The sequence below is a fragment of the Delphinapterus leucas genome, unplaced genomic scaffold (genome assembly GCF_059928025.1).
Source record: "Delphinapterus leucas isolate spDelLeu-1000000601 "Yukka" unplaced genomic scaffold, BTC_Dleu_Yukka2 spDelLeu_asBTCV2_sq76, whole genome shotgun sequence".
NCBI classification, from domain to species: Eukaryota; Metazoa; Chordata; class Mammalia; order Artiodactyla; family Monodontidae; genus Delphinapterus; species Delphinapterus leucas.
In genome coordinates this window covers 550,207-577,998 of record NW_028322285.1, presented here as the reverse complement: position 1 = coordinate 577,998, position 27,792 = coordinate 550,207, and the positions used below count along the sequence as shown (strand labels likewise).

General features: G+C 40.4%; 1 protein-coding gene across 6 annotated transcripts in view; it reads left to right on the top strand.

Annotated features, from left to right (window-relative positions):
* The window catches only part of EBF1 (EBF transcription factor 1), a 395,554-nt gene that overhangs the window by 337,212 nt on the left and 30,550 nt on the right, over positions 1 to 27,792 (top strand). For all 6 annotated transcript variants that reach the window (XM_022590266.3, XM_022590263.3, XM_022590262.3 and 3 more), the window contains exon 11: positions 24,264 to 24,352. In XM_022590266.3, the coding sequence (XP_022445974.1) occupies positions 24,264 to 24,352 (89 nt within the window). The remainder of the gene's footprint in view (positions 1 to 24,263; positions 24,353 to 27,792) is intronic.

Below are 27,792 nucleotides of genomic sequence, written 5' to 3'. Positions count from 1 at the left end.
GCTCTTAAGCGTACACTTGCTTTGTGCTAGGCATTGTACTGGGTCCCTTGTAAGTCTCAGGCTTTTAATTCTGTGAGAATTCCAGGTCCGTCAAATACCTCAAAATGCCCTCTCAATTCCTGTCCTTTCTCTTGCCTTTAGGTCTTCAGCTAACTAATCCCAAGAAAAGTTTAGGAATTGGAAAATAAAATTAGCCTCCTAAAGCAGAGACAAGTCTGCTGTTCCCTTGAGTTTCATTCTCTGCCTTTTATTGAATGCCAACTATGTGCAAAGTATGGTGCAAAGGCCCAGGGATCCAAATACGACTCCAGTGCACAGCAAAAATAAATAGAGGGCAGGCTGTGTTGGCACATGATGCCATTCGAACTGATAAAATGCTCTGGTAGAAATCTGGGTAAATGGCCAGGGGGTGGGGGTGGGGTGGGAGGGCAGCCAGCCTGGGAGTCCAGGGGACGGGGGACTGGGAGAAGGTTTTGCCTAGGGGACTGAGGGTGTAGGACTCCTTTCAGTTCTAGTCTCCTGCCTTCTCCCCTTGTTATTGAGCTCCAGCGTCTCAAAAATGGGCAGTCTTTATATGTGAAAATTACATATTTTAAGAAATTCTGCCCCACCCATCTCCCTCTCTTTATTTTTTACCTCTTAGAATATGTTCTACACTATTCCAGAATTTATGTAAAAACGATTTCCTAAACTCCTCGTTTGCATTGCTCCTCCCTGCCGTTATTCCATGCCGCTCCCCCGCTCCCGCCGAGAGATTTGAGGGCATTTAGTGTATTTTTCTTTTATTCATCTTGTTAAGGAAAATCCTGAACATTCACTTGCATTCAGTTTTGAGTAAGAACAATTACCTGCACTGAAGTGAGTAGAGCTTCCTACCTTCATCCAGTGTCGCCCAGACACTTTTTCTTAGAAAGAAATAAGAGTCAAATATCTGGGGATCCTTGTCAGGTAAACAGGATGGTGTGTTTTTTGTTTGTTTGTTTTGTTTTTTTTGTGGTATGCGGGCCTCTCACTGCTGTGGCCTCTCCCATCGCGGAGCACAGGCTCCGTACGCGCAGGCTCAGCGGCCATGGCTCACGGGCCCAGCCGCCCCGTGGCATGTGGGATCTTCCCGGACCGGGGCACGAACCCGTGTCCCCTGCATCGGCAGGCGGACTCTCAACCACTGCGCCACCAGGGAAGCCCAGGATGGTGTTTTTGATCTGATGTCGTAGATGTGGAAACAAGGCTGAAGTGGGAGGCACAGGTGAGGGAGTTCTTACGGATAAATGTTTGGAAGAATAAATGAGTGAATGAAGAATGCCTCGGCCTTGGTTTGTGAGTAAGCCTTCTCGTTTGCTTCCCTCTCAGGATGCCCTTCTGTGGATACCCCTCTAGCTAGCTTTTTGCATTTTGTGAGCATTTCGCTGTGAAATCCTCCCATTTTACTGCATCATCATTTCGATCAGACTATATCACCAGTCAAACACTGGGGACTGAGATACACGTGAGGTCTGTGCACAGTGAAAAGTCATTGCCTGAGGGTTACGTAACTTGATTGCTACAGGTAGGGAATAGCCTCTTTACCAACACATAGATTTATTGACTTCTGGATGGGAAAATTCAGCTTTTATATTTCAAGAGAGTAAATCATCTCTTGTTAATCGTGATGCCTTCAAAGGACATTTTGGATGGTGAACTTCTGCTAGAGCTTTGTGCAGTAATATGTAAAATATGCAGTTGACCAGAAGTTTGCAGTTTTGACTAATAGGATTATTAGTCAATGAGTAATACGCCCAAGTTTGCCAAGTCCCAGTTTATAGCTGGACCTTCGTAAGTCAGAACTTGGTGTTCTGACAATCAGAGGCACTCTATACTTGGAACTTTAGCCCCAGATAGAAAAATTTTAGCAAATACTACATTTTGGCCCAAAAAGAATACCTAGGGGTACAGCATTACACCGAGTAGTTGTGTTAAGGTTTGATCTGCTTTGTTCATGGGATACAAATAAAGCAAAGGTGATCTTTGGTCATCACAGTGTGAAAGTAAACGTTTTTGGAAGTAGAAATTGGAGGAAGCCACGGTGGTGCTATTGCATAGCATGAGCCCTGGAGCAATTTGATCAAAGGAGATTGAGAATTGTGATGAAGCAGTTTATTATCTGAATAATATATTTTGCCTTATACTTAGAGATAGTCTACATTGTGGATTAGATGAGAGCAGTGGTCAGTTGAAGGAATCAAAGAATATATTCAACCCAATGTTTGGCACAAAGGAGAATAAAACAGCTGGTTGATTGATTTCACTCTTTGCCTTCCAGCTGGTAGTTTTGGTGTGGTAGACACACATCATGGGCTTCCTGTCTCTAACATGCTAGTTCTGGTCCGCTCCCTTGAATACAGAAAGCATGTTGGTCTAAGTCTAAGATTCTAGCCAGAACCCAGCAGATGGCTGTAATTTCTTTCCACTAAAGATCTCTTTCCTGTCTTTTGTTCTGTTTCTAGGTGTGCATTCCAATGATTTCGATATTAATTGTTTTCAATATCAGTAGTTCTGTAGTCAGTGGCACTTTTGGAGAGAATAAGATGGGGATGTACACAGCCTTTTCTTATTAAGAGATTTCCTGTTATACAATGCATTAAGGTTGTCGGCTTCTACCCTGTTTCCTTTCATTCTTTCCTTCTTTCCTTTTTAACTTCAGCTTGTTTCACCAGAGGGAGAAAGACTAGCTCAATTGTATTATCCTGTTAGATTGCTTAAACCATGTTTAGATAAAAAATTACTCTACGCTTTTCTTACTACAGTTCATGATTTCCATTTTGTAAGGCATCTTTTCTAAATTTTGTGCTTTATTATTCTTGCGGTGTTGAGCAAGCGAAAACAAACTCTAGTTCGTAATTCACTTTAAAGAACATACCCTTTCTTTCTATTTTCTTGTTAAAACCAAATTGTGTGCAATTTGTAGAAAATTGGAACCACATTTTTCACTTAACTTTCCAAAATTAAAATTTATGGGGAAAAAGAAGCAATAAAACAGTTACAGTCTGGTCATCTATAATTATCTGTGTGGTTTGAGCAGTTCCACATTTGAAAAAAGTGACACTGAGAACTTATCAAGATTTGACAACCATGGGACCTTTCACTTCTCTTTTGCTGCTTTGGAGCCAAGACCTCCACAAAATGCTAAAAGTTATACTATGAATTTAGAAATTAGACGCATGAAGAGTAACTTTGAAATCCACACAAAACAATAGACATCTAAAAATAGTTGTTTTCCTCTCTCAGTAATGAAATTTATTACAGTAAAATTGACCATTCTATACCGTTATTTCGAGTGTTGTCTCTGATTTCAGTTGCTTTGACATTCTCTTGTCATGCACTACCTGGTAGGAAAAAAACCCACAGGGCCAGTGAGACATGCTGTTTCTATTTATTGGTGCTGCCATGGCTGTCTTGGTACCTCCACTTCCATTGCTCCTTCTGTCCTTATGGATGCCCCAGGAAAAGGATCCTGGAAGGCATTTGAGTGCTGAGCTACAACATTTTTCTCAGAATAAATAGTTTTTTTCATCGCCCCGCTCTTTTGATAATGCCATCTCATTGTCTCCGTATCATAACAGTAAAAATAAGTTTTAGATCCTAAGAAATTTAACACTTGATTCAACTCTAGTTCTTAATATTTCCCTTTGTGGAAATATGTCCAGATTTGGACAACTTGATGCAGCCAGGGTGAAGTACTTCATTCACTGGCTTTTTCACTCAGTACACATTTATTTTACACCTATTTAGTTCTGAGTCTTATGTTAGAGTCTAAGTACAGAGTAGCAAACGAAGCTTTACAAACAATACTGGCACATAGTAAGTATTCCATTGAACCTTAGTATCATCACCAACATTCCTAGAAATGGATGATGGACAGATCTTTGGCAAGTATGGAAAAACCATGTAAAACTACTACAGTCCTGAGTACTGACCTTAATTCAACAGAACGTTACACTCCTGCCCCAGATGAGCTTATCAAAACACTCACAGAAACTCAAATGTTTTACATGTATTTTGTCCATTTCTTCCTTTGCAATTGTATTCTGATTAATACAAGTCAAAATTTTATTTTACTTATTTAACAAATAATTTAAGTATTTACACCATGTCATACTGTTCTAAGCGTTTTAAAGATATTAATGCATTTAACCTCCTAACATCTCTATGAGGTAGAGATGTCCTGATTTGACATATAAAGCACTGAGACATGGAGCAATTAAGTCATTTTGCAGAGTTACTCAACTGGTAAGTGGAGGAGCTGTAGCCAGACCCAGGCAGTCTGGCTCCAGAATTCACCCCCTTAACTGCTCCACTGTGCTGTCTTTCAGAAGGACTTCAATATCTGTATAACCATATTCCTTCTTTAAAAATGTGATGATCCCTGAGTGTTTGATACTTACACAAGTCTGGTAGGACTCTGTAGAAAACTCACCCGTAAGTGGGTAGATTTTCAAACAGGAGCCAGAACAGTTACCCCTGGCATGTGAGGGCTCCCAGATAACCTTGAACCAGCAGTAAACAAAACATGGGTCAAACCTACCATCCAATGCCGGTTGTCCATCTGTCCATCTTTCTATTATTTGTTTAGTAATTACATTATATATTTATGTAATTATAGTGATTATAGTATATATTATATAGACATAATATAAGCTAATTACAGAAAATTTAGAGACTAACAGGATAGGATAAGAGAAATGAACATTGTCCAATACCCATCACCCAGAGATAACCACTGCTAACATTTTCATATATTTCTGTCATATTTTTCTATGTGTAACAAATATATATAAACATTTTTTTCATATTTGTGGTTATACTGTGTATGTGCATACACACACAGTTTTATATCCTGTTTTTTTCACATAGCCTACTAAGCATTTTCCCACGCATTACAACTTCTTCATAAACATAGTGTTAAAAGGCTGCATAATCTCCCACAGTGTGGGTTTACTGAATTTATTTATCCATTCCTCTGTTGCTAGATATTTAAATTGTTTTATGTATACTTTAAAAATGATACACTCCTTGTTCTCTTTTCTATCTTTGATGCTTTAAAAACCATTGTCATTTCTGGCAATTAAGTTTTCTAATCCCTTTTAAATATTTAAAAACATTGTTTAAGTGGTTCCTTTCTGTAGAAGGTAGAGTTTAAAAAATATTTGAAGTGATTTTGTTTTTATTATTTTAGCATTTGTACTCTACGATAATGCTATAAAATATAGAATAGTGGAAATAAGATATGTCTAAGTGTAGAGATGAATTTGTGATTAGCCTAGGAAACTATCTAACCATAAAGTGAGCATATTATAAGTTTTTGTATATATTAATACAATCAGCCATAATTTTTAATGTTTAAGTGTTTAATCTGTCAGTGTCCTTTCTCCTTTTTATCACCCAGCTGCAAACTGGATTCATTTGGGATAATTACCTGTGGTACTAAATGTATATTATCTGCTCAGTTAAGAAAGAGATTGGAGGGAATTCAGAAATCAATAGTAATAAAGTAAACAGAGAGAATGGAATCTATTTCCTCTCTTAGAATTTATTTGGATCCACTCTACTAAAGACAGGGACCCTGTCTAATGGACTTTGGACAGAGGACTACAAATAAGACCCCCTGGGGCCAGCGATCCTTTAAGAATTGATCTGATATTTCAGTAAATATCCTACTTTTTGAATATTAAAATGTAGGTCTTTAATGACCCCAAGAAAGCTTTGACTTCTGTTGTTTACAGAATTTATGTTAGTTTCTCTTTCAATGTTTATATATCTCCAACTGGGTGTGCCTCTGGTATGCCCACCCTCCCTCTGGCCTTCATAAAACTATTTTTGACAGAGGATTGATGTTGGATTCACTGTGTTATGCTAACCACAATCGTATTGTCCAAAGGGAAATAAAATCCAGTGCCCCATATTGCTGACTATAAAATAAGCTCTCTATAAAGTTTCAGTGTCATCATGAGGAAAGATAATTTAATACTCAGATTGGGACAAGTCAATGGCACGTCGCCTTCAGCACAAACGTGGGAGAGTTAGCTTACCTTGCCCAGACCTCTAAGTATTCTGGCAGGCAAATGAAACTCAGAGAATTGGCATGCCCAGCCTTCCTTGTTCACATTCTAAATCCCAATGCCAAGAAAATATTCCTGCCACGTAAAGGAACCTCATAACTGCTGTTAATTCAGTGTGTGTTTATCTCCCTCATGTAATACTGTTATTTTGTTTCCTCTAAATCCTAAACTGTCTGGGAGCTTATGGGGTTATGTCACAACTAATGGCATTACTAGCAGATGAACTAGAACCCGACTTTCGCATCATTTCCTACCAAATGTAGATTTCACTGTAGGGTGGTTGGTCTGGGATTCAAATGACCTGATTTGGTACCTTTAGTACCAAAGCCCAAGGTCAAGGCTGTGGCAAGTCAGGAGTCTCCCTTCTGTGCCCACGGAATTACAGTCATAGTTGATTTTAGAATCGTGGCCAAGGGGAACATGGTCAGATTCTGAGTTTATTTCAAAAGCAAAATCAGGCTTTCTAAAAGATGGCATTGCCTATTTTGGGAAATGGGTCTTCCTAGTGGTTTCTGACAATTTCATGACATTTAAAAAAAGTGTTGATAGAGTCCAAATAGTTCCCCATGCAGTAAGAAATATGCTTATATCTCGTACCAAGTCTAATTATAAATATCTTCATCATCAGAGACATAATCTCACACCCTTCTGACTTCAAGAGGCTACACGCTCGGTAAGAGATCCAGCTGGCATAATTCTCCCTCAAGAAACCAGCTGCCCCCGGCACAGAAGGGCAGTTAATCCAGGGTCTCTTTCACGGGTACCTGCTGTGCTACAGGGAGCAACCTAACGAGAGTCTTTTGGGGACACACCTCAAGACCTTGCTTAGATCTTCCTGCCCTGGAGAGAGAAAGCAAAGTGGAACTTTGAAACAGATCAGATATTGTGCAAACAGTTTTTCTTTCCCCCTTCCTTTTACCATTAATACCATCTTTTTACATCCACAAGACCACTTGCAAACCTCGTCTTCCCTCGTAGGCACATTTGAAGCCTGCTTAACTGACATTCCAAGAATGGCAGGATGGCATTATTTGTGATTCCCTTGCAGCTGACATGGAACAGTGCTGGAAGGATGTCAATTTTGCAAGGGCAGCATTATCCGCTGTTCCCCCTGCTCAGCCCCAGAATGCTCGTTTGCTGGTGAAGACGAGTGCCTTGACGCTCTCCCTTCTCTCTGCTGTCCCCTCCCCATTCCTGCTGAATCTCACATTCCTGGCAGCACAGCCCGGAGAGTGCCAGCCTCTCGACAAGCCAGAAAGAAGAGATGACGCTCTATGAAAATGGGGCATTAATGGTTTGTGAATTCGAAGATAGTTAACTGCTGTGTGGATTCAATTAAGATGAGTTTTTCAGTGAAAAGACAACCCAGGAGGAGAGGCTTCCTTCTCCTTTCTGGGTATGAGCAGTTAATGCAGAAAGTATATCAGAATTCTACCTGTGTTACCCAGAGCTGCCTCAAGATTCCGTACAATTTTCAAGTTCCTTGATTAAGGAAAACTTGCCAGGTGAGATTAAACAAGGCGGAAGGTAGTAATGGAGAAACGTGTGTCATTTCTCATCTCTTTTATGGGTGACATCACCACCATCACCACCATACACCTCACAGAAAATGGTTTTGGGCTTAGGTGTGATCCATTTTGGAAAGTTTCCCTTTTTAAACTCACATCTTCCTGGAGTCAGGAAGTCTTTCTGTAGCCTATGTGGGTATACATATATACTTTCAAGTCAAAACCAGATAGTTTTGCTTGAGACATCTTTTATTGTTTGTTTTCTTCCATGGTGCCTTAAAGGCAAGATAACATCATCCCTTCCAATGTATTAGCTAAATGCTTCCACAGGGGCGGTCCACTGTAAAGGGTGAATAACTGGGTGGGCACTGGAGACTGCCTAAGTTTGGATCCCAGTTCCGCTCTTACTGCTGTAAAATTTGGGCAGGATCCATCACATCTCTGTCATTCTCAGGGTCTTCCTTTATCTGTAAAAATGGTGATGGTAACAGAACAGACCTCATAAGGATGGCTAAGAATTAATGATATTTAACATAGTACTGAGCACAGCTTCTGGTACATTCTAACTATGCATCATTTCCTATGGGCTACGATTATTATCACGTTTCCATTTCAAGATTTTAGGTCAAGTCACATTAGAGCACATTGTTTTTAATTCCAGGGGCCTTTGCAAAACAGACTTTAAGAAAGATTGGCAATGGTTAAAAAAAAGATGTGGACACTTTGTAGACATGCTCCATGATACTTTCAAGATCCTGGGAGGCTTCGTTGGTCTTCCTTGCAGTTAGTATTCATTTTATAAAATGGCAGGGCCATTTGGCTTTGAAATGGTCAGTAGTTAAAGGAGATGGATCTGTTAATGAGGATGTTGTCTAAAGGGCAGGTTTGATGTCTTTTTTCATAGATATAACCCAGTCACACTTCTTTTCATTGCCTACCCACCCCTCGCCATCTCCGTTTTCTCATCTGTTAAAGCAGGAATACCTACCTTTGGGGCCGTTGAAGAAAAAAAATAAGTTAAATTTAAAATGCCTAGTACTACTTCTCAGTAAATGATCCTTTTTATTTTAAATCAAGCTTATATGGAGGACTGATGTGGGACCTGGTGTGAATTAGGTTCCAACATTTGAGTTTTTACTTTCTGATTCGACTGTTAACCAGCAGTTTGATCTTGCATTGATCAGTTAGGGTCTCCAAGCTTGGTTGTGTTTGCTGTAAAAGGAAGGATCTTTGCAGCAATAAAGTTCTGAAGTTGATCGAATGGATGTGCTTTTGCCCCTCTACCTGACTGCATCAAGATCAAGTTGTTAATTCCAGACTTAGAAAGGAGACTTAGAAGAATGTATTCTTCCCTAAAAGTTGTTTCGGTAGCTTTCGACAAATGCAATCCAGTATGTTTGATTTTGTTCTTAAAGGGCCACAGTACCTATTGTCCCAATATAATCGTAAAAATTTTCCATCCGGGAATAGGTCAGCAGTTTATCAAGCCTAGTCTCTGCCCCTGCAGCTATGCCCCAGCCCTCTGAAAAACCCAGCAACAATATCTGACACCGTGGCCTCAGGAAAAGTAAATTCCACACATGGTGTTAAATATGTATTTTCATTTCCTCTAAATTCACCAGCCTCCAATGGGACAGGCAGATTGCAGAGAGAGAATATGGAAGGGAGGTCAGTTCTTTTCCCTTGTTCTCATTTATTATTCATTTTAAGCCACCCCATCGCACCCATCAATCTAGACAGAATTGGAAGATTCGGTTTGGAGAATTTCAGTGTCTATTTCCAGTTTGAAGGAAGAGGGGGGTCCAGGGCAGTCAGAGCAAGAACAGCGTCTTCCTGAAACACAAGGTGGCATTTCTGAAGGCTGACAAGGCTGGTGTGACTGCCGGGAGCCTGTGTCCACTTGGAAAAACAGTGTTGTTAGAAGTGGTTTGTGTGGCCACCGGGCCTCCATTTGGAGATGCCTCCAAACTCATGATGATTTAGTCTCTAAACTTAATCTTTCATCCTCTCCACCCATAGATAGCCAAGTTGCCCTGCGAAAAGCTCATACCCGTTTCTAACCATCAGCGCACAACAGTACTCGCATTTCCGTGCGCATTGCTGTCATTGAGAAGTTAACCTATAGAAGTCACTTTCATTAGTAAAACTTAGCCTGCTGTTGCTTTACCAGCGGGCTCATGCTGTCTTCAGCATCCTGTCAGGATGTCTGTTCAAAATGCACAAACCTTAGGAGAGCCATTTGCAACTCTTAGAGTGCCTAAACAAAGATATTAACTAAATATTTTCCCAAGAGCTGGAAATAATCAAAGGCAGCAAGTGAAAACAATCATGATATCTTTACACATGGACTGTGCCATGCCATCCTTAAAAGTTCTTGTCATAACTGTGGCTAAGGCTCTCCCCCACCCCCCACCCCCTACACCCACCCGCCCACGGTTATTTCATGTGGATCGAGGAAGCCTCTCAAGCATTTGGGATGAGATGTGAAAGATCACAGCCTGCAAGCAGAGGCTGGTTTGTTTCTTCTGCGCATATCGGTGGGTTACCAGTGTTTGCTCGTACAGCACAGGCAGAATTTCCTTCCCCTCTCGGACAGTGTGGTCCATGTTCCAATTAGACCCCCTTACTTTCTTCTTTTTCTACATTTGGAGAACAGATTACACCAGCATGGTGATTACTCTCCCATGAAGTTTCTAAATCCCTTTTCTTGAGGGCCTGAGGTCAGTAATTTAGTGACTGGTCCGTTCTCTTTAGCTCTTGAGAACTGCCGTGGCATTCCTGGGGTACATTCATTAAAGTGCTTTTAAACAGAGACTTGGTAAAGATATGCAACATAAGTATTCTCCTGTGCACCTGGCTTAGGTGGGTAGCTTCAAGCTTCTTGCTCGCTGGAGGTCAGAACCGGTGTCAAATTTACAGCAAACCCACTTATGATGCTTGCTGCTCCCTTTGGTTTTTATCGTCACAGTAGGTTTAACCTAACCAAGAAGTAATTACACCATTATTTTTTATGTGGTGCTTTATCACTTGCTTTTCAAAATCGGATTCCAGCATCTCGTGAGCTAATAGCAACAAACGTCTGATTGTAACATTCACTGCATCAGGAGATGTGGGGTTATTGCAGAAGTGGCCACATACCCATTGCCCACACAATAACTGTTACTCCAAAACAAGCGAATTGCTTAACTAAACAACTATTGATCGTAAGTCACCAGGTACAACTATTAAGACCACCGACATCCAAAGGAGAAGATTAAATTCTGGTTACATAAACAAATGTATTTTGTAAGTATTTTGTGGCCAGGAGACCCAGTCCTCCTGGCTCACAAGTCCAGACCTAGAGTGGGTTAGAAGCAGTGGCGCCTCACTGGGGTGCTGTGAGGGATCAGCTGTGTTCCATCCACTTCTTAAAAGACAGGCTTCAAGACTGGGAGCAGAAAAACTCGACAGCCACGGAAAATCCCATCATCCTCACCCCTCCTACTGTACTAACAGAAACTGGCCGAAGCTAGCGGTGAACTTCGCATCATAGTTTTTGTCTCAGGGCACCTGGAGTTCTACACTTTCCTTTAGGACTGAAGTGACTCCAATCAGGGCTGAGTGTCCTCTCATCTCTCTTACACCTCTTGTGATTAGCTAAGCTTCAGTTGGGCAAACAGGTTTGCCATCATCCCTTACTTACTTGATGTGTTCAGATCTTTGTATTTGGGGGTTATTGAGTGAGACCAAAGGAAACCAGAGCCTCTGGGTTAGAGCATTCACGAGTCTTCATTTTGGAGTGGTCTCCTTTGACAGCTTCTCCCCAGACCTCTCCTGGTTGATTACCCAGCTACACTAGCTAGTGTGGACAGTTTTAAGATCCTCATTTGACTTCAGTGACATTATTCTCTCCTGACATTCTTTCCACTTTTTTGACCTGCCTTTGTTCTTTTTGTCTCTGAGTCTTTCTCAAATTATTCCTTAACTGTTGGGTGTTCCCCATAGCGCTGTCTGTCCTTGGTTCTCCTCTCACATCAATGTTTTCAGCTATTACCCGTATCTCAGTGTTACCCATAAAATTAACTCCATCCTTGATCTTCTTCCTGAATATCAGTCCTTTATTTCCAACTGTCTACTAAACATTTTCACATGGATATCCTATTGGTATCTAAAATTCAGCATGTCTGAAGGAGAACTCACGATTTTCCCTCCCATATATAGTTTTCTTCTTCCATTCTTTATCCTGATAAATGTCCACTCTGTTCATCTAGTCAGGTAAATTAGAAATATCAGAGTCATCTTCCACTCTCTTCTAATCCCTCACATCTACCATGTTACTAAATTCATGTAATTTCTGTTCTAAAAATATCTCTGAAATCTACCTTTTCCTCCTTTTCTCCATGACCACCTCATTATTAGTTGGTCTTTCATTTTCCATTTGGATTATTGTGATAGTTCTGACTTTAAAATTCACCTTTTACTGGACTCCTGTGGTTATGTCTTCGAAATATAGATCTAATTGTATCTCTCCTATGATATGGAACACCTTTAATAGCCCCTTGTTACCTACCAGGTAAATTTCTTAGCAAGGCACTCAAGGCCAATACTATTACTCACAGTTACTCTTCAACACCCTACTCCCAATATATAAGCTATGCTCTTTCCAAACTGGAATATCTAATCTTATCTGAACACATCATGTCCTTTTATATCTCTGTGCCCTTGCTCTTGCTGTTTCTTTTGCCTCGGATTCTTTCCCCATCCTTTTCAGTAGAAAAATCCTACTTATCCTTATACATCCAGCTCAGATATGACCTCTTTGGTATATGTTTCCTTGGCTCCAGTACAGATAATTATTTTTCCTTCTTCCATGCAATGTACTATTACTACATTAGTAATGCTACAGTTTTGTATCTTTTTGAGTGGCTGATTATAGGCCTGTCTTCCCTGGATTATAAACTCCTCAAGGTCCAGTGATTAGGACCCCCTGCTTCCTCTGCAGGGGGCACGGGTTTGATCCCTGGTCAGAGAACTAAGATCCCAAAAGCCACTGCATGGCCAAAAATAAATAAATAAATAAACCCCTCAAGGGCACATCACGGTGCGTAGGAGAGTTTTCAAATGGAACCATCTCCAGCTGGAGCAGCATAGGGAAGGACCTGTGTTGTACTTCTCTTTTTTTTTTTCATTTCCTTTAGCACTTGGCCTCGTATATAGCGAGCGTCCAATCTTATTGAATTAATTAAGCAATGTAAAACATCTCAAGTCTGGGGAAAAAAAATCCCAGTTTAATTAGGTGTCTCCCACCTGTATTTTGTTCCCATTTTGTCACAAAATTTATATTGTTTTAAAACCGTTATGTCCTATTCCAGACAGAGCTCTGTTTCAGAGTAACATTCGAGAATCAGAGGTGGTGGGATTCTTTGAATTGTAATTTCCAGTTAGTGTGAGTAAGGGGAAGAAAGGCTGAACCCCAAGGACAAGTGAAGCATGCCCGATGTTCTCCTGTAATACTGCATCCTCACACTGTATTTATCACATTGTTGTAGCATTCTGTTTCTGTCTTTCTGCCCCTCTAGACTCTGGAGTTTCTTGACAGTGGCGAATGTGTAAATATGTCTAATTAATCCTGTATTCCCCACACCTCCCCCGTTTCTAGCACATGTCAGGTATTCTGTTATTAGTAATTACAACTGCCTATTGAGGATTTATTGTGTGCAAAGCATCATACAAATAGTATCACATCACATCTTCACGTTACATATTAGGAGACTTAAAGAATGTGACTTTTCCAAAAGGCACATAGCTGGTCAGTGACATAGCCTGGATGATAATCTAGCTCTGTCTTACCCCAAAAGGGTTGGAACCGAGGCAAGAAGTGGGCTGTTAGAGAAATGAGGGCATGTCAGATGAGGGCTGGAGTAGGACATAAGTTGGGACAAAGAAGAGAATTAGAATAGACTGCACATAGAGGGGTATACTGGGAGCAAGAAAAGCATTAGAAGAGTACTGCAGGTCCAGATTGTTAGAGACCTATCCTGGAGGCCTCTTGGCTATCCTAACTAGGCTTTTCTAGCAAAGAGGTTAAGAGCAGGGCTTGGGAGGCAGACTGCCTGGGCTCAAATCTCTAGCCTTTCACTCATTATCTCTGTGGATCGAGGCAAGATGTTTAACTCTTTCAGGCTTCAGTTTCCTTCTCTGTATAACAGGCATAACAATAATACTCTCCTTTGGGGTTTTGGTAAAGATCAGATAGGTTAGTCCATGTAAAGTGCTTGGCACATACTAAGTCCTCAGGAAGTGTTAGCTGATGCTCTTATTATATTAATAATACAAGAAAAGACACAATGAATGAATGCAATGGATTCTCATAGCATCTTCGCATTTAGTTGATTCTACGCTTCTGAGTAGATCCATGTTTCCTAAACTTACGCACCAAGGTGTCTCTTCAAACATACAGGGGTGATGTGGGGTATTTTAAATTTGAGGGAAACAAGTGATACTTTAAGTCTGTCAGGTACCAGACAAACTGCTAGTTTGAGGTAGTTCATAGCTCAACATTAGATTGCACTGCGCTCCTTTTGATGGTGTCATAGCTTTGCCAGGCTCAGTTTTTAGCAGTTGCTGTGATTCAAGGAAGTGTCCCGTGAAAATCAAGGTGGAATAGAAAAAAGGGCGTCGATGTCCAATCTTACCCCAGGCTTTGAGAAGTTGTACTGTGCTCAGCAGGAGCACACATCCCATGAGTAAGTCCTTGTGATTATTTTAGGATGAATTGAAAGTATTATTGTATGATTTTTTCTTTCCATTTCTTTCTAATTTTTTCAAATGGCTGCTAAGTTGTTAGGATATAAATATTAAGGATATAAATATTAAGATGTTAGGATATAAACAATATTAAGCTGTTTGGACCTAAGTAGTTAATTAAACAGAATTGTTGGGCATTGCTTTTGGCTTGAGGGCTCTGTGAAAAGACTACTGAGGCATCCAAGGTACTGTGAACAGAGAAAGTTCAAGAAGCTCTGGAGCAGACAATGAATAGAGATATATTCAGAATGTGTGTCAAGGCTATAAAGGGAAGGGTTCCAGTGTCAAACGTTCAGGCAGAGGAGACTTTCTGGCTGAGTCGAAGGCTAATGACATGCAGTAAAAATAATCACTTAGGTTGGGTCAATACTGCAGAAGGCTGGCTTCATTTACTTTATATCAAATGCTATTTAGGTTGGAGTTCAGGTCGGCCAAAACTTCTAGGCTCATCTGCAAGACCACTGTTAACGCTCCACATAGCATGCTTGTTATACGTTCTCTTTGAGTCCATTAAAATATAACCAAATAAGCACTTAATCCTCTAATATCTGCCAGTTACAGGTACTTTCCTGTCTTGTTAGGAGAATTAATGGATTATTTGGAATCACTTTCATGTCACTTTTCTTCGGATTTTTTTCTCTCCTCCCAGTCTATCTGCAGAACTGTGCTGTAACTTCATCATCCAGCTCTTCTGAAACCTGCCCACTGGTTTAGAGGAGACAGCTCTGTGACAGTGGCAGTGGTTTTTTGAGTTGTCACATAAGACCATGATGTTAACGATAATAAGTGGGACCTCGGCCCAGAACTCTGCTCGGTTAGCAAAAGGCGCAGAGAAGGGTTTCCGAGCTTTGGAGCCTGACTCGGTGCTCTTCCCTGCTGAGAGCCATAAGATGCTGGTAGCTTGTTCTAGGAGAGTAATAAGTATTGTTGTTTAACAGTTGTGTTGTTGAAATTCAGCTCCACTATGTCTGACAGTATTTATCTAAAATACTTTCCCTGGTGCGTGTTCAAGTTCCAGTAAACCGTGTCTTATTGTGCGACCTTTTCATTTTCCAGTGAAAAGGGATCAGCTCGTCAGATAAAAGCTACAAGTCAAAGTACAGGAAAAATACGTGCTCAGAAAATCCAAGCATGATTGAAAACAAGATGTGTTAAATCAATGCAGTTTATCGCCTGCCTATTCCCGGCAATTGCTGTTCTAAGCTCATTCTGAACACACACTGGATGATAAAAGTACAGTGTCAAGCACTCGCTGGGGTGGTAACACAAGAAACCATGTTTATCAGACAGGCTGGGTGATTTTACCCCCTTGATAACAGTTATTGTCAAAACTCTTTGGGAAGAAATCTAAAGAACAATTATAGAAGGAATATTACTCTCGTTATATCAGAAGATATGCCAGTAGGGAAGAAAATGATGGATTTATCTTTGAACGTTAAAGAAGAAAGAGTGTGTTGGCCTCCAATACTTAAAACACCATCATCCATTACACAGCGACAACCATCCTCTTCTCATTCAATTGAGCAAATCTGGCTTTGAAACCTAATCATAAATGATGAATTAAAAAACAAACAAACAAAAAAACTCCAAAATGAAAAAGATTGAAAGGCAAAAAAAAAAAAAAAATTCCTGGAGATATTCAAGCTTCTTTTTGCTTGAGGGATTTAATTTTAGTTTTATACTTGCATCAGATTTGGAAATCTAAATTAAGGATCCTGGAAGGCCAAGCTGTACAGAGCACATCATATGCAGTAACAGGGGCAACTTTTCTCATCAACTTTATCACAATTAGAGAGCAATACAGTTTTCCCTAATTATTGTACATTCACCTACTTCCCATTTTAGATAGAGTATAACCCTCCAGGGCAAAAAGTGGGTCTGTTTAAGAAATGCTCCACTTCTGCCAGTGAGTTCTCACCAAGGATCTTCTAGAAAATACCAACTGGTTGTGGTATGAAATAAGTTGGTTTAATGTATCTCAACAGCATTATGTGTCTCTGTTTCTCAAAAGACAAATCAACTTTTGAGAGCCCAGCTCAGACCTGTAAGGAGAAGTTGATGAAACAGAAAGCACGGTTTCTTGATTATTTGTGGGGCAAGTTTAAAATGCCAGGGTGGCCTCTCCCACAGGTTTGTGCCTGTTGACATGGTAAGCTTTAAGAAATCAGGCCAAGTGATTGTTTACCCGTGTGAAGTCAGGAGTCTGGCACCAGGATTCCTCGTAGTGCTGGATTTCTGTTTCATAGATATTTAGTTAAAAAAAAAAAAAGGTGCCATTTAATTGATTTGGTAGCTGGACTTGTCAATATGCTGCAAATTGAGATTTATCAATATGAAAATAAAATAGTCATCTTGGCATAGTAAGTGAAGCACTGAGGTTTTTGTTCTGATTCATGCAGCCAGCTCTTTCTGTGCCTCAGTTTCTCACCTTCAAATTGGGAGTAATAAATTTTGACATTTATGTCAAGGGCATATTGAAAGACTCAGTGGGATAATGTCTATAAAGCACTTTGATATTACTGGGAGAAGTGTCTTATATGACCTCGGGGTATGTTTGAAATGACACTTCTCCAAGTAAAATCATTGTGATCGTAGGCATCTATTAAAAACGTTCATAGGTCCTTATAACTTAGAGAATAATTGAGTTCAGGATGCACAGTCTTAAAAATTTGTTTTCTTTTGCAGATGCCTTTAAAAGTAACCTGTCAACATGTAAATTGGTATAAATTTTAGGAAGGATAGTTAGAAAATATATGTATCAAAAGTCTTGAAATGTATATATTCTTTTATCTAAGAATTTCTCCTGAAAATTTTGAGGAAAAAATACATCCCCATTAACAGGGGATTTGTTGCATACGTTATGGCCATCCATATAATTACAATATGCTGCAACCATTAAAAGAATGAGGGGGATATAAATATGTATATAATCTATATTTATATAAAACAGTATTGTAAGAATGCCCGAAAGCCTACATATTAATAGAAATAGTGATTATATATGAGTATATGTATTATGAGGCTTTTTTCCTTCTTTGTGTTTCTTTTGTATTTTTTATACAATAAGAGTATATTCCTTTTAGACTTCGAAAAACAGTAAAGCTACTTCCATTTTGAAAAACAAAAGCGAGTCACTCAATTCTTGCTTCCTGCTCTTGATTGCTTTTGCTTCTGGAAGAGTTATTCATTTCCTAACATACGCAAGTCCTTTGCGTTCCAAGTGACAGTCCTCAGGGTCTTCCATCTCTTTCTCCCAGAGCCCCTGTATTTTTTCATCCTGGGCTCTGATCCACTTTGCAGATCTCTTTCTCTCTTCAGTCTTTACCTTGCAGGCTCTGGCTCCAGTCTCTGTAAAGAGAACGTAGCCGCACAAGCCAGCAATACCTCTGATGGTACCTTCGGTAGAGAGAAGTATTACTTCCTGTGCTTGATTTTTGAATCTTAGTGTTGTTGCTCCACATCAAGAGGTTTGAAAACTACAAATAAGAGATCAGAGCATGTTGAAAGCCAGTTTGGAAATTTTCCTTTGGCTCCTACATTGGTAAATTCTGCCCATGTTGGCTTCATCCTGACACCCTTCTGGTTCAGTTATAGCTTTCTGCAGTTCAGTGAGCCTCTTCCCGAAGCTGTCCTGAACCTCCTTCCTGAGGCAGGGTGCCAGGCTGTGAAAGCATTTCACACCGAAAGTAGGGGCTCTGCTTGCAAGGGACTTGGTGTTAGGTTTCTTAGGGAATGTATCCCTTCCAGGAAGAGATGACCCGGAATACCATGTGTGCACTAAACATCTAGGCGAGGAATGAAACATCCAAATGGCTGGAAAAGCAACACATTTCTTCCTTGACCGTATTTCTGGCTCTTGTTTAGGTTTCTGGTTAATTTTGCGGTTTATATCTTTTAAAGTCAGTCTTAAAGATAGGTTCGTGAAGATAACTTGCTGTTTTATTGTTTACCTCTGGTTGTTAATTTAGTGACTGAGGGAAAAATAGGGCCATTATGGAAGAAAAAGACCGCCTAACACATATATAATAACTCTTATGCCCAGAATGGATCTGCCTTGAAGGGAAATGCTCTGCTGTATTCCTTTAGTTCAAATATAGAATAGTCACCAGGGAAGCTTGGAGACCCAGGTGCTGGTTTTATCATTGCCTTTGCTATGAGGGTTTATTTATTACTTGGCATAGAGTCTAGATATTTGTTTGGATATTAAATGGCAATAGAATATAAATATTACCTTTCTAATATCTGCATTTCTTTTTATTTCCAGTCAAAATGACATCATGTCACATAACCATTAAAAAAAGGAAATTAAAACCTCAGAAATATGTTAAAGCGCTACAGTGAGTCACTGAGCCTATAAAAGCAGTGGAACTCTGTGCGCTCACGTTGGAATGGCACCCAAACCACTTTTCCCCTGATGTTTGGGAACACAACTGTCCTGCCTTTCATTTCCATTGTTTCCAGGGATAAGTATTCCAGAAGTTAAGGAGGACTGAGGAGTGTTTTCTCTAAAAGGCAACTCTGAAAAGAGAAAAATCAGTTCTAATAACTGAGAATGCATTTGTCTTGCTTGACTACATGGTTTTAATTTGCAAATAAATCCCCTTAAAGAGAATTTTCTTTCTTTGATGTGTTTGTGGATAAAAAAAAAAAAAAAAAAGTAGACAACTAAAGGCATGAAAAGGCCACAATTCACATATACATTTGGTAAGGATTTACCCATTACCAGATGTTTTGAATGAATTTTATAATCTTGTCGTTATTAGTAGGACATAAAATCTAGTTGTATTATTCTAAATTTTCTTTGCATATAGCATTTCATGCTGCATGAACATTTGGACACTGTAAATAGCTTTGTATAACCAGAGTTCTTCTGTCTTGACCAGAACCTTGGTTGAAGCCCAAAGGGGAAGGGCTCTGCATAGACTGGTTCTGTATGGAAAGTTACTGGTTTCCTTTAGGGGAGTCTGAGATTGTGAGACTGGGTAGGTACCCAAAGCCATTTATAAGCTGACCACACACAAGGCCACATGAAGTGGTTTGATGTTTTTTAAAAATATTTAACTAACTTTTCCCTTTTGAAAAGTAATGACTTTGATACAGCTGAGCCTGCCCCATGCATGGGTCCCCTACTTCCTCCCCATACCCATTCCCCAGTATCCTGTCATAGCTGTGAGAGGACCCTTCTGAAATCTCAGCCGATACATCTGCCCTACAAGCTTGCTCCTGTGTAGAAGCATTTAATCTTGCCTTTTGTGCATTTATAGGAAAGTTTCAGACTTCCTGTAGGGTATGTACACAGCTCCATGAGGTCCTACTGAGCTTACTCAGCTAATATGTATCTACCTCTAAGTTTGAACAGGACAGTGGAAGACATCTTGAATGCAAATCTTTGTGGCTCCGCAGTAGCCTGATCACTCTATAAAATCCACGTGGTCCTGTGAAGTGTAGTGTGAGCCTAGTGTCAGAAAAGAGGAGCAGGGCTTCCCTGGTGGCGCAGCGGTTGAGAATCTGCCTGCCAATGCAGGGGACACGGGTTCGAGCCCTGGTGTGGGAAGACCCCGCATGCCGTGGAGCAACTGGGCCCATGAGCCACAATTACTGAGCCTGTGCGTCTGGAGCCTGTGCTCCGCAACAAGAGAGGCCGCGATAGAGAGAGGCCCGCGCACCGCGATGAAGAGTGGCCCCCGCTTGCCACAACTAGAGAAAGCCCTCGTACAGAAACGAAGACCCAACACAGCCATAAATTAATTAATTTAAAAAAAAAAAAAGAAAAGAGGAGCAGCGGTGGTGACCCACCATCTGACCATCAGGGAGGCAAGAGAACGGATTGCTGAGCAGGAGGGAGGCCTGGCCATGGGAGCTGGAACCAGGTTCCAACCCTACAATCATAGTAGTTCATTTCTGAGGTGAGATTATGTACACCTCTCAGAAAGTTTATTTTTAAGGGCTTATGTGACGTAGAACAGTGAATTCCTACCAGTGCCATCTGGACACTTGGTAGGCACTAGAAATGATTATTGAGTCAATGGACAATTTATTATCTCGTGGAATGTTTTTAATGCCCTCACTGGTCCCATTTTATCATGCTGATTTAAAAGTTGAGGCTTTTCTTCTTTGGGATTATGGATTTTGCTAAACCTCTGAGCCTCCCTTATTCCGTTACCGCCCCTAACTGGTTGAGGAGGACACCCTCTCAAGCCCTGTTGAAAGTGTGGGTTAGGTGCTTGGAAGTGGGGTGACACGAGAAGCTCTCATCATTGCATTCCTTTTGCAGTTAACAGTTTCATCTGTTTTTTTTTTTTTTTTTACAACCTAAGATACTCATGCTTTATTTGTGGTTAATTATGCACAGTTAAATTTTTTTCTTTCTCTCCTGGATTCTCGGAATTCTCTCAAGTTTTAGGGGGAAAAACTTGACTAGTCCCACTTCTTCTTCTGGTGCCCCCTGAGCCCTGTGCTTGAATACAATGAGGTCACTTTGTTGAAGGATTAACTTTATATTACATTCTTGCAGAGTAGATGTATGTCCCTAAGGTACGACTACCCCCACTGATGAAAATAAATATGCCATTCTTTATGATTCCTCCCCGTTACTCTCTCTGTTGATTTTCAGAGAGTTTATGAATAGTCACGTATTTATACAACTGGCCAAAAGTATACTACTTCTTTTTCTTATGGTCTGTAATAACCTAGGCAATGTTATTAAAGGGTATACAGACCCTTTTTCAGGCAAAGTTTCTTATGTCATTACTTTATACAAGCAGGTCAGATTCCATCCTGGGAACACTCTCTTGCTCTTAACCTTTTTCTCTGATTATAAAAGTAATATATGTTCATTGTGGAAAATGTAGACAATGCACAGCCTAAAGAGAAGGAAGAAAAGCACTTCAAGACTCACTTCTTAGAAATAACTACTGTTAGGCAATTTATACACAGAAACCTGTATATGTTCATGTTCTAAAAAAGTAACCATATTGCACATATGCTCTTGTAATCTGCTTCTTGACATAGCAATATATTTTATGCCAGTAAATTTATTTTTCCAAAAGCATTGCTTTTGAGGACTGCATCATATTCCTATGGGTGTGCCGTAATTTAACCATCCCTCTCCCTAGACAGTTAATCTGTTTTCAGGGTTTTTTTTAAAGTAACAATCTCTATCGGATGGCCCCTCTCACTCAGTAATTGGTTTAGTTTTTTTCTTTAGTTACTGCAATCAGAGAAATCATCAGGCACCTTTGAATTTAAGACAACGAACTTTGCTTGCATATCTTTAGCGTTACCTTTGTTTACAGCACTCGACAATGCCATTGTAATACTCAATATGTAGATTGAGGGCAGGTTAATATATTAAAAAATACGAGTGTAGAGCAAATCATAAAGGCATGGGAAATAAATTAAAAGCCTTTGTCCCTCTACTGAAGTATTTCCTCTCACATAGTATACTTCCATAGACTAGATGCTTATTTTTCTTTGAATAATGAGTTTAATATATCTAATTCAGTTACTCTTTCTGGCAGCAGAATGACTTCTCCTCAGCTCTTTAGCTATTAGTTCCATATGATATTTGAATCAGTTCTTTTAATTGTGGATACTGAATGTCAGTCATTCTGTTGTGAGTTGTTCCTATGGTCAGAGAAACATATCCTCCCCCCCCCATACATCAGTCATTCAATTAACAACCATGGGTTTCTTGACACAGTAGGAATTAATTCATTATGCAAACAACTCAAGGGGTGGGTCAAGAAGTCAAGTTTTATTGGTGGCTTACACTGAAAAATAAAACCAAGAATTAGAATTTTCAGGATGCTGAATCATATCTTCAAGAGTTAAAATGATACATTTAACTGCCTAAAGCTCCTTTTATGGTTAAACATCTTTGTTGTCAATTAGCATTATGGGTGGGAGATAGATGTGATATACAGCTTAACCTGGGTGCTCATTCCTGTCATTCTCGGGCATTTCTTTATTAAATACTGGGATTTTATGAGTCACAGCTTCCCTGTGTAAAGAATTGTATGGCTTTTTCTCTACAAGTCTAATTTGAAAAAAAAAGAATTTTTCTCAAGGGTTTAGAAGGTAATTCATGAAATGGGAGGAACAATAAATATTGTGCCTTAACTCATGGACCACTATAGAGAGATTTGGTACACCTGGGTGTAATTTTAGTTAATTTCCACAAGAGGCAGGCTGAAAGTTTACCGTTTGGAAGGGGGCGGGGAGAAGGTGGGGGAAATGGCTAAACCTCATATTTGCAAAAATGATTACATTGTCTTAAATGGCTACTCTATTAACAGCTTCAACAAGCATTGCATTTGGGAAAAAAGATCTTCTTAAAATAAGTTACCTGAAGTTCACTCCAACTTAAAATATACAAGTGAGGAAGAAGTACTTACTCTGATTTATATGTCTTTTGGAGGTGTAATTATTGGCTTTTTACTCACCTATGTAAAACAATGTACTTTTGTAAATGGATTTCTGGCCACTTTATGCAGCCTTTTTTTTTTTTTCTCTTTTTTTTTTTTTACATAAAAAGTAAGCACTGTCAATCAAGGAATTTTAAGGTTTATTTCCTCTTTAGAAATGATTGATAGCCTTTTAGATTTACAAGTTGACAAGTTAAAGGGTTCTCTTGGTATAATTATGTACTAAATTCACGGTCTTTCAATTTAAATGTCCTTTTAAAACCACAAGATTATCATACCTGTATTTTGAAAAGTGGGCCAGTCAGTTTGGGTTGGTATACAAATTGCTTCCATTAGCCTTGGGACCTATTTGAATACAGTTTTTTAAAGTTAGTAGTAGTATGGATCTTACTTTTAAAATTTAGGTTAATGGAAATGCATTTTAAGTAAAGCATGTGGCAACTTGTTTTCTAAATGTATAGCTAAATGTCAGAACTACAAAGACTGTCTTTTTATTCAGTATGGGAGAAAATATGTGGTTGAGTACTTTGGTTACATGAAAAAAGAAAAGAAGAAAAAAACCCACTCATTACTGAGAGGAGATGGGGGATGTGGGTGGAGGATGGAGCCGCCATCTTTTCCTGGTCAGGCGAGGAAAGCTGGAGATACTTCATATCCTGGGGAGGAATTTCAAAAGTGATACACCAGAGTCCACTTTGTATCGAGTTGAATTTAAGGATGCTTTGAAGAAGGTGTAGTCAATATGGGTACAAGAAGGCCCACTGTCTCCAAGTATTATTACAGGTTTGCTCTTCTTTTAGTCTTTTAAAAAAATTCTTCTTGGAGAGCCAGCTGCTCTGAGCTAGTGCTCCGTAGAGGTTAGCCTTTTCCTGAAATAATATTGATATTGGTGAATCAGTCTTTCATCTTAGATATGAGGGTGTCGTATTGAGGGCACTTTCAATACCTGTCTCTTTTCGGACTCTTCCAAGGGTAGAAGAGGCTTTCTGGCCCGAGGAGATCTGGTCTCCTCTGCCCCACCACACTTAATTGCTCCCGATGGCATTGCGATACTGTATCAGCTGAGGTCCACTTGATATTCTGTAGCTAAGCAAGTACTTTTAATTCTGCTCTTTATACCTGTAGATACCCTCCAGTGTTGTAACTCAAGCTTCTGACTAAAGGGAATCCTAAAACCTCACACCAAGTTCCATTTTACCTTCCATTTTCAACACTGTAAGGAATATAGAATTTGGCCAGAAGAGCAGAGTTTAGGACCTGCGACTCATGTTCTTTTGAGTGAGTCAGTCCCCACCAAAAGGGATCATTCGTACAATCACTTTATGATCTAATTCAAAAGTATCAATGAAACTTTCGATTTCCCAGTTACTTCTGCACCATAAGTATTGCAAATCATGTGCTGTTTTATTTCCTGAAATTGTTCTAATTGTACGACTTCTTCATTGCAGCACTCAATGAACCCACCATCGATTATGGTTTCCAGAGGTTACAGAAGGTTATTCCCCGGCACCCTGGCGACCCTGAGCGCTTGCCAAAGGTAGGATACCTCCTCTTTGGGTTAGGGTCTCTGGAAACACGGGCTCAGGTGATTGGCAGAAAACTTTGCCGTTGATAAAAGTTAGTTCATAGATAAGCAACTCAGTATTTTTGTGCATTGTGTGTTTAGTATTATAAGGTAAGCAATAATCAAAGTAGCAAGCACTTACGTGCCAGGTAATGTTTTACTTATATCATGTCATTTCTTCCTCTAAAAAACCCTCTGAGGTTGGTGCAATTACCATGTCTATTTTAGAGAAGAAAATAACCAAACAAAGAGAGGTTAAATCATTTGCCCAAGGTCACACAGCATGTAAATTGCTAAACGGAGATTCAAACCTCTAAAGCCTGGCTCCTAAGTCCAGGTTATTTATCATTATATCGTATCAGTTCTCAAGAGGAAAAAGAACATTGCTTTTCTACCCCCATGAGGATCTTTACTTATTTCTGGTGAGGGGAGAACAGCTAGAGCTCAAAGGAAAGCATATTGGCACACCTTGCACCGGGGCTACTAAGACACGAGTCTGTTCCCTCCAGAGGCATCCCACCTAAGACACAAGTGGGAGAAATTAGACACGAATTCAAGGTAGAGCAATATATGTCATACAGCAATGGTATTAATTGCCAATGCAGAAAAAAAGGAAATGCACATTTATTGGTTTCTATTCTGTACCTGTTGTCAATGTTGGGGATATTCCCATCTCTGTACCCAAGGAACTCGGACGCCCTGTGGGAGAGAAAGCCAAATACAACGCCATACAAAACAGAAAACAATAGGTACATTTAACAAAAGTGCAACCAGAGTTCTGGGAGGACTCAGAGGAGAGAACAGTTAAATGCTATAGAAGTTCAGCGAACGGAATTGGTCGAGCTACCATTCACTGTTTACTGACAGCAAAATGAAATTTCATTTACTACACAAGTAAAAATTAGTATAAATTAAATGAGTAGAGGAAAGGTCCTCTCCATGCCACAGCAAGTCTAGAGATATGTCATGTCCAGGTCTGTTTCTGCTCGTAATACACTTATAAAAATGAAGTTGGCATCCTTCCTAGCTCAGCGAACCTCTTTGGGCGATCATTTCATCATCACATCTTACCTGTGGGCCCTGCGGCACTGAAGCGGCAGGACCACTGTCAGAACAGGCCTGTCCAGGAGAAAGCTGTCCCTCCCCGCCGAAACTGATGCACAGATGTGAGGGGCTGGGGGGTGGGTATGGGGCACTGCCTGCCCAGAGAGAGGAAGAACCGTGACAAGCAAATTCTGCCCTCTCCTAGACCCCAGGGGAAGACACACAGAGCCTTCAGTCTCAACCCTGAGTTCCCATAACAGCCTCACTTCCACTGAGCGCTGTTCACCTTAAAAAACATCTTGAGAGCATTTCACCTGAGGAAGAAATCATATGATGTGTCGGTCTGTACATATCCTTGTCTTTGAAAGGGGCCTCCATCTTACACCTCCTTCCCTTTCACCCTGACTCATTCTTGGTGAGCAATTACAGAATCTAACAGTAATAGTGAACGACCCTCTGCTTCCACAGATGGGTGTGCCACGAAGAGAATCACCTTTAGGTTCCTGTCTGGCAAGAACCCAACTCCCATTGCATTTCCTATGGGAAAATAATCGGTAATTTTATAGCACGAAGATGTAAATAATGTGTGTCCACCCAATGGTGGGAAGAAGCCATGAGGGCATTGCCAGATTCTTCCCATTGTTTCCATTTGGGGACCATTTTCACTTTCATTTGGCATTTGATGTCCCTAGAGTCTGCTGAAGGGACTGGAGAGCTGTGTGGTCTGGGTCAAAATTCTTTCTCCCCGCCCCCCAAATTCTTAACCTCTCTGTGCCTCAGTTTCCTTCTCTGTCAAATGGAGATGGTAGTACTTCCTACTTTTTTGGGCTGCTTTAATCACTTATTTAGCAGTCCGCAAAAGGTAGCTATAATTATTCGCCAGTTGAGTGAGAGTAGGACCCTGGCTTCTGAGAGCTCTCCTACCCAATCTCTGCAGAGCAGGAAGTCCTAATTCAGGTCAGCAGTGGAGTGTATGGTTTATCTTCTGTGTCTCGGTTTCTTCATCTATAAAATGGGGGTGAAATAATCGTGCCAACTTCACTGGGATCACATAGGACAAAAAGAAGTAATCCTGTGGGAGCCTCAGCATAGTTTCTGGCCCACAGCTGCCACTCTATAAATATTGATTGAAAAACAGGAGACAGATATGGTTTAATGGCTGAGGTCTACAGCAACCAAGCAATACTTTTCTTATTCATAAAGAATGGAGAGAAACAGGAATATATGGTTGAGTTTTGTGTATTTACTTTTCATAATATTTTCACGGCTGCACATCACGTTCAGAAATGTTGAACAAATAGCACAGGCACGTGTCACTTTGTCCCCGGTGGCCTGATGGTGAAATTCCCAGCCCCGTTTTCCTGGGTTTGGGAAGAGTAATCAAGGACACAATGGGTTTGTGTGTTAAGGAAACACTCCACAGTGTGCATCCAGCCACTGGACCGTGCGAGGACTTTGGCCAGAGCCCACCCCAGGAAGCTCTGTGTGTGACTCAGATCAGAGTGGTGTCCTCTTGGCTCCGAATGTGAAGGTGGAGTGAGAGTTCAAGAGCAAGGTCAGGAAGTGGCGGATGGAGCCAGCACGAGGTATTCCTGTGGACCTGGGAGATTTATAGTCCCGCTGTCCATTGTTAGGGGGATGAAAACGGGCTCCGCCTTTCTTAGAATCATGGTCAGTGTTTGTAAAACAGGAGTGTTTCAGTGAGCCATGGACCACACACCTTAAAAAACAAACTCCACTTTATTAAACCCATGTGTTTGCGAATAGACAAAGCTAGATTCATACAACCACCCACATATTCTGTCAAATGAAACTGCTCCAAAGACCAAGCAGACAGCTTTCCATAATAATATGCCTTTGTATACTGGCTTGTGCCTTTTCAAAGAACTTGTACATGCGTTGTTTTATTGGAGCCCCTCTTGTGAGAGAAGTCGGGAAAGCAGACATCATTCCTATTTACCAAACGAGAAAACAGGAGCAAGCCGAATCCTTCTCTGTAAATTATTTTGTCCCTGAAAGCCACCATCAGTGATAGTTGCTGTACACACAAATTTAAAATACTATAATTATGCCAACCCCAGATGTGCTTTGGTTTCCTTTTTCACGTGCACGTGGAGAAGGGCAGGCGAAGGTTTTTCAGCTGCAGCATTCCATTCTGTGTCATACAGACGTGCCTTCCTCTCTGGATCCTGGCAGGAGGGAGAGGAACATGTGACCAACTTTGGGGCAAAGGTTGACTTTTCTTATAATGTAGAGGTGCGGAGGATGGGGACTGTGGTCAGTCAGAAACGCTGAGATGCTGAAATGCACGAGGCCATCCAGAAACACTGAACAAGGAGCTGTCTCTGTTTTGAAGGCCAGAGGTGTCT